This window comes from Orcinus orca, chromosome 9 (genome assembly GCF_937001465.1).
Source record: "Orcinus orca chromosome 9, mOrcOrc1.1, whole genome shotgun sequence".
Lineage (NCBI taxonomy): Eukaryota > Metazoa > Chordata > Mammalia > Artiodactyla > Delphinidae > Orcinus > Orcinus orca.
This window is the reverse complement of record NC_064567.1, coordinates 13,406,012-13,412,011: the sequence shown is the minus strand read 5'-3', so window position 1 is coordinate 13,412,011 and position 6,000 is coordinate 13,406,012. Positions and strand designations below refer to the sequence as shown.

General features: G+C 42.0%; 1 protein-coding gene across 3 annotated transcripts in view; it reads right to left on the bottom strand.

The window, feature by feature from the left end:
* Window positions 1-593: 593 nt before the first annotated feature.
* Window positions 594-6,000, bottom strand: part of MKRN1 (makorin ring finger protein 1) — a 29,076-nt gene continuing 23,669 nt past the window's right edge. For all 3 annotated transcript variants that reach the window (XM_012533926.3, XM_004272136.4, XM_012533927.3), the window contains 4 exons: window positions 4,218-4,432; window positions 3,356-3,466; window positions 2,661-2,799; window positions 594-2,304 (listed from right to left, as the gene is read on the bottom strand). In XM_012533926.3, coding sequence (XP_012389380.1) covers window positions 2,092-2,304; window positions 2,661-2,799; window positions 3,356-3,466; window positions 4,218-4,432 — 678 coding nt within the window. In that variant the 3' untranslated portion in view covers window positions 594-2,091. The remainder of the gene's footprint in view (window positions 2,305-2,660; window positions 2,800-3,355; window positions 3,467-4,217; window positions 4,433-6,000) is intronic.

The window sequence follows — 6,000 nt, the reverse complement described above, 5'->3', positions numbered from 1 at the left end:
GATACTAAATTATTTTACAAACAGGCACTGTAAAAAGGTTACTGAAGGTCTTCCATTGGAGTGGTGGAAGGGTTTATTTTAATAATAAAAAATTTACATAGGGAATTCCCTGGTGGCCCAGTGGTTAGGACCCCACACTTTCACTGCTGAGGGCCCGGGTTGGATCCCCTGGTCAGGGAACTAAGATCCCACAAGCGACGCGGCACGGTCAAAGAGAAAAAAAAAAAATCACGTAATAGAATTAGGAACAAAAACACCGTTATTTGCGGGTCTGAAGCAGGTTCAACCAGCACATGGCAACAGAAACTGTCAGTGCCACTGTCCAATAAAGAAGGCCTAAGGGTTAGTCTTAAAAATCCTAAAAAGAAATTTGATGATCCCAGCTGGTAAGGTTTTCCTCTTTATCTCTTTCTCTCTCAAACATTTCTCAGCAGGCTAGATGTTTTAGGAAAGGTGTCAACTTTTCTCAATGAACCTATATCCACAGAAATTTGACTAATTGATGAACTGATCCAAGAGGCAATGAAAGAAACAAATATGCTTTGACATCTGCACATTTCAAAATGGCTCATTACACAAAACAGAAAGCCAAATTATGGGTTTTTAAAATTGTTTTATTTGGGAAAAGTGCGTCTTACAAAAGGGCAGCTGCAAAATACAGAGACCTCTGCAACAATTACTTGTTTTTGCTTAACGTGGAAGAATGAGTGGTATCCAAGGAATCAAAGCAGTAGATGGACAAATCAGGGGCATCTCCAAGTTATTTTCAGGAAATAGAGCAACAAAACGCAAATTTATAATTTCTGATCAAGGAATTCTTCTAACAATTTAACTTTAGCTTATCTCGTGGATTACCACCTCTCCGTCCCCTTTTAGTGGAAAAGCATGACTTACTACTGCAAACCAATTACTCCACTACAGGAAACACCTTAGAACATAGTTCTGAATCACACCTGTCTAGCTGCAAAGCTCAGGGATGGAATGAGGCAAATACCCACAAAAACGAACAGAAAAACCCGACAACAAAACCCCTCAAATGAGGACAAAGGTTTGTCAAAAAGTGCCTGGACTAGAAAGTCTAGGAGATCATAAAACATTAAATACAACTGTGTAACTGAGACCCAGTTTGTGTTAATACATGAGACAACCAGATAGTTTGAACTTCTATGGCTAAGCCCATTTCCCTATTCATAGAGACAGAGCTAGCCCTGCTCTATTAACAGCTACCAATGTACTGCTTTGTCCTTTAAGATCTATTTGCCACACGAGGCTGAAACCACTAAACTTGAGTTTTTCCACTAAGGCTACAGACACTGCATCTATGCAGGGATGAGAAGCTTGTTACACACTCACACGTACCAAGTCTATCAGCCCTTGGGAGTCAACTTCCAACTCTGCATTTATTTTATTCCACTATATCTTTATATGTGTTCTTTCACAATTTTCCTATCAGGCTAAACACAGTAAAAATCTCAACACAGTCGCACCTGGTTCTGGTTACCCAGCAGTAGTACTTGTGTGCAATTAAACAAGAGACCAAAACCACAGAACAAGTGCACAGGGTGGGGATTACAGGGCAGGGAACAGATATAAAAACACAGATGTGCAGAATTCACCAGAAACCTCAAGCATCTGCCTAAGTCTATAGCAGAAGGCTACATGCCACAGTTCAGATCCTTCACCTATCACCCCAATTCTTGGACCCCACAGCAGGGCCAATGCTGTTACTTTTGAACCTGGGGTCCTCAAAAGTGAGTACTGCAAATCCAGAAATGCTACCCTTGAACTGTGTGAATCTGGCTGAAAACAGATGACGCAACAAACCTACACTCTAACTGTCTGACAGTTAAATTCATGTTACAAAAAAAACTAACTTTAAGATTTATTTTTGTAACTTTCTGAAACAGAGAAAACAACATACTCCTTGGGGAAAGGTGAGGGATTGAGAAGACAGGCCCTGGGTAAAACTTATTACGACAGCACCTGGAGTTGCGAGGCCTGCCTAGGAGAGAACCACGGGCGCTGCCGCCACGAGCGGGCACGGCTGCCGTCTGAGGCTCAGCAGACCAGTTCACACGCCCCGCAAAGCTGCTATAGATCCAAGTCATAAAAATCTTCCAGCTCATCGTGAAACAAGTCCCACTCGTCTTCAGAGTCCGTCAGGTCGTCGTCCCCACCTGCAGCCAAAAGCATAAGCAACATCTCGCCCAGCTCGAAGGTGACAACCTCTTCGTCGTCGTTGTCGAAGGGGTTGCCGTGCTCTCTTTCCTCAATGAGCTCCCAGAAGTGGTTCCTTCGTTGGGCCTGTAAAAAACAGGGCCGTGATAGGGATGGCACTGCCGAGTAGCATCTTCTATTCTCTTGTTTCTAAGGCAAAACGTCCAGCACACCAGAGGGCATGACGAACCAGACTTCTTATTTAGGGTTTCGACTTTACCAATTCCTCCCCTCTGGTTACTTGAGGCCAACAGCTTAGTCTAGAGCTTTAAGCATTCTAGTTTCTCCTCTCACAGCCCTCCCAGTTTGCCGAAGTTGGTTTCCTCCTTTAATGCTCTAGTCTCGTTCCCAGTGTTAATCTTCTCCTTCCCCTACCCCAATCTGTGCGGGACTCAACTGAGAGTGTGGTATTTCCCCTCCTTCAAAAAAACAGTGAGAGTTACCCGGTATCTGCTTGATGTTCCCACTTTCTGTCTCTGTGGCTCCTCTCTACGGCCATCAGGGTACGCATGCTTGTAAAAACAGTTCCCTCCAAATGGACAGCTCCCGCGTCCTTCATCAAAATACCTGCACGCCTTGTTGCTGGAAAGGAAAATATCGCAACCCTTATTCACAGTGGATTTCAGGTCTGTATTTGACTATCATCCAGGGTTTCTTTAAACAGGGAGGGATAGAACTGGTACGTCTGTTTACATCCCTTCCCAAGGTGTGTTCTTAAACACGTGTGTGCTATTGCATGAAACACTGACCAGAAACGGAAAATGGTCAAGTCTACTGTTTAACAGCCCTAGTACCGCAGATCCAGCAGAGAGAAAACCTTCGAGAAAGCCCACACACAGGAACATAGGACAACTGTAACATGGAATCAGGACAAGGCAGACCCCATTCCTGGGGCTTTAGCTCTCTCAGCAGTGCAGACTTCATCGTAACGCAGCCCTCTGGCGTGCACCCCAAGGACTGTGTTATAGCAAGATACAGAACAGGTTAAGTGTTATCAGCGGTGACAAAATAAACTGTACTGGGAAGTAAAAGAAAGGGTAGGAAGGAGGTAGGAGTATATAATGCAGCACTGTTCTTTTCAAAGTGAACCCAAGCGACGTTGGGTTCTTAGGTTGAGAAAAGGCTGCAGTGCTCATACCTCATTGCCTCCTTGTATTTCTGAATGAGTTTCTGCTTCTCTTCTTTCTCCTCCACCCAGTACTCACTTGGAATGACAAAGTTAGATGTGATGCGGCATTCTGGGCAGGACCTGGGAAACAATGAACAGGCTGCAATGCAAATTCCCCTTCACAGGCCCACTCTCCTTCAAGGACACACCCTGGTGTGTCACCTCCAGGTTTAAAGACTTAACTGAAAGGCAAATGGGCTTTTCCTGAAAGGGTTCCACACACTGGTCACACAACTGACCATTTATTTTGAGGCAAGACAAACTCCTTTATAAATTCAACTCAACGGCTAGCCAGTTCATTAAAAAAAATAATAATAACTTAGGTTAAAAAAAAAAAAAGAAGACATTTCACACAGACTCCTTTTTCTTTCGTTTAAATAAATTTATTTCTTGTAACTTTGCTCTGTTTAGATTATGTAGTTTTTGTTCAGTTATGAGAACAATCTTTAAAGGATGGTGGATTATTGGCTAGCTTAATGGATGGAATAGGAAAGTGGAAAATGTAAAATGTCAGGAAACATACATTCAGAGCTAGATAAGTTTGTTCTCTGAACCTAAACTGGCTAATCCATTAAACACAATCTCCTCAGAAAAAAGCACGAAGATTCTACTAACTGATACATATGGTTTCCTCATTCAAATAAAAGTAGATATATCAACTAATCTAGAAGCTAGCTGAAATACAAAGAAGAAATCCCAATTAGAAGAACCCCCAGTTTCAAGATAAAATGCATGCATTTAAATGCGGTCCATCTGGTTGAAAGTTGGCACAAGATACTAAATTCTTCCCCAAAATAGAAAAGCACAAACGAAGACTGGGGAGGAGCCTCACTTTATGATCTTGCTCTCAAATTGCTTAGCACTCCTCCACTTGCGAATACACTTGAGACAGTAGGTGTGGTTGCAGTTGGAGAGGATCCCGAAGCGGCGCTCGCTGGGGTTGGCTTTTTCATAGACCACCTCCATGCAGATCCCACACACCATGTCCTTGCTGCGCTGCACGGCAAACGAGAGCTCCATGTCCTTCTCATGGGCCTCGATGCAAGACTAGAAGAAGTGGAGAGAGGTGCAATCAAGTCATGGAATCACAACAACTTGACAGCTAAAGACTCCTGTGCAGAGAATCGAACAGTCAGGTGAAAAGATAATGTTCCCAATATGACACTGAAAACAGCTTTGTTCACCAGTGAGTACAGGTGCACCGACATCTGGGGACTTCACGATACTATAAAGTCAAACTCTGAGGACTCAACTTCAGGAACTAAAAAATTACCTAATTTTCTCTATTCTGCAACTCAACCCCTGCTGTTATTCACACTATAGTTTTTCACACTAAGTTTGTTGATTTTACAGGTTTCTAGATGGAAAATGTAATTAGGATTAAGGCTGTAATTTATAACCTATCAGAAAATAAGGGTGAAGGAAACTAACCTTTATTAGGTGACAATTATGTGCCAGGCATATAATTCACATTCAAAGTAAAACAGCTTTATTGAGATATAACTTACATCCCATATAATGCATTCATTCAAAGTGTACAATGAAATGGTTTTTGGTATATGCACTGAGCTATACAACCATCACCACAATCAATACTAGGACATTTTCATTACCCCAAAGGGAAACTCCAAACCCACAGCAGTCACTTACTTCCCCCGACTCAACACCTGTAGCCCTAGGCAACGACACATCTGTGGATACGCTTATTCAGGACATTTCGTATAAATACACGGCCCTCTGTGACTGCCTTTGTTCACTTCGAACATTTTCAAGGTATCTATGGTGGCACAATATATGATTATTTCATTTTCTTTTTCTTGCTGAGTAATATTCCATCGTATGGAGAGACCACAGTTTGTTTTTCCATTTTCAGATGATGGACATTTTGGTTGTTTCTGCTTTGGGGCTGTTATGAATAGTGCTATGAACACTCGTGTGCAAGTTTCTGTGTGGACATCACATACTTTTTATTTTAAATGAGGTATAATTTACATAACATTATAGTACACATATTTTAATCTCTAAGAAACATGCTAATTATAGGAAATACAAAAAAGCAATAGAAAAGTCACCCATAGTCCCATATAACCAGTTATTTTAGTATATATTTTTATCCTTTTCCTAAACCTTTTTTTAAACATCTTTATTGGAGTATAATTGCTTTACAGTGGTATGCTGGTTTCTGCTGTACAACAAAGTGAATCAGTTCTACGTATACATATATCGCCATATCCCCTCCCTTTTGCGTCTCCCTCCCACCCTCCCTATCCCACCCCTCTAGGTGGTCACAAAGCACCGAGCTGATATCCCTGTGCTATGCGGCTGCTTCCCACTAGCTATCTATTTTATATTTGGTAGCATATATATGTCCATGCCACTCTCTCACTTCACCCCAGCTTCCCCTTGCCCCTCCCTGTGTCCTCAAGTCGATTCTCTAGTAGGTCTGTGTCTTTATTCCTGTCCTGCCCCTAGGTTCTTCATGACTTTTTTTTTTTTTTACATTCCATATACATGTGTTCACATACGGTATTTGTTTTTCTCTTTCTGACTTACTTCACTCTGTATGACACACTCTAGGTCCATCCACCTCACTACAGATAACTCAATTTCGTTTC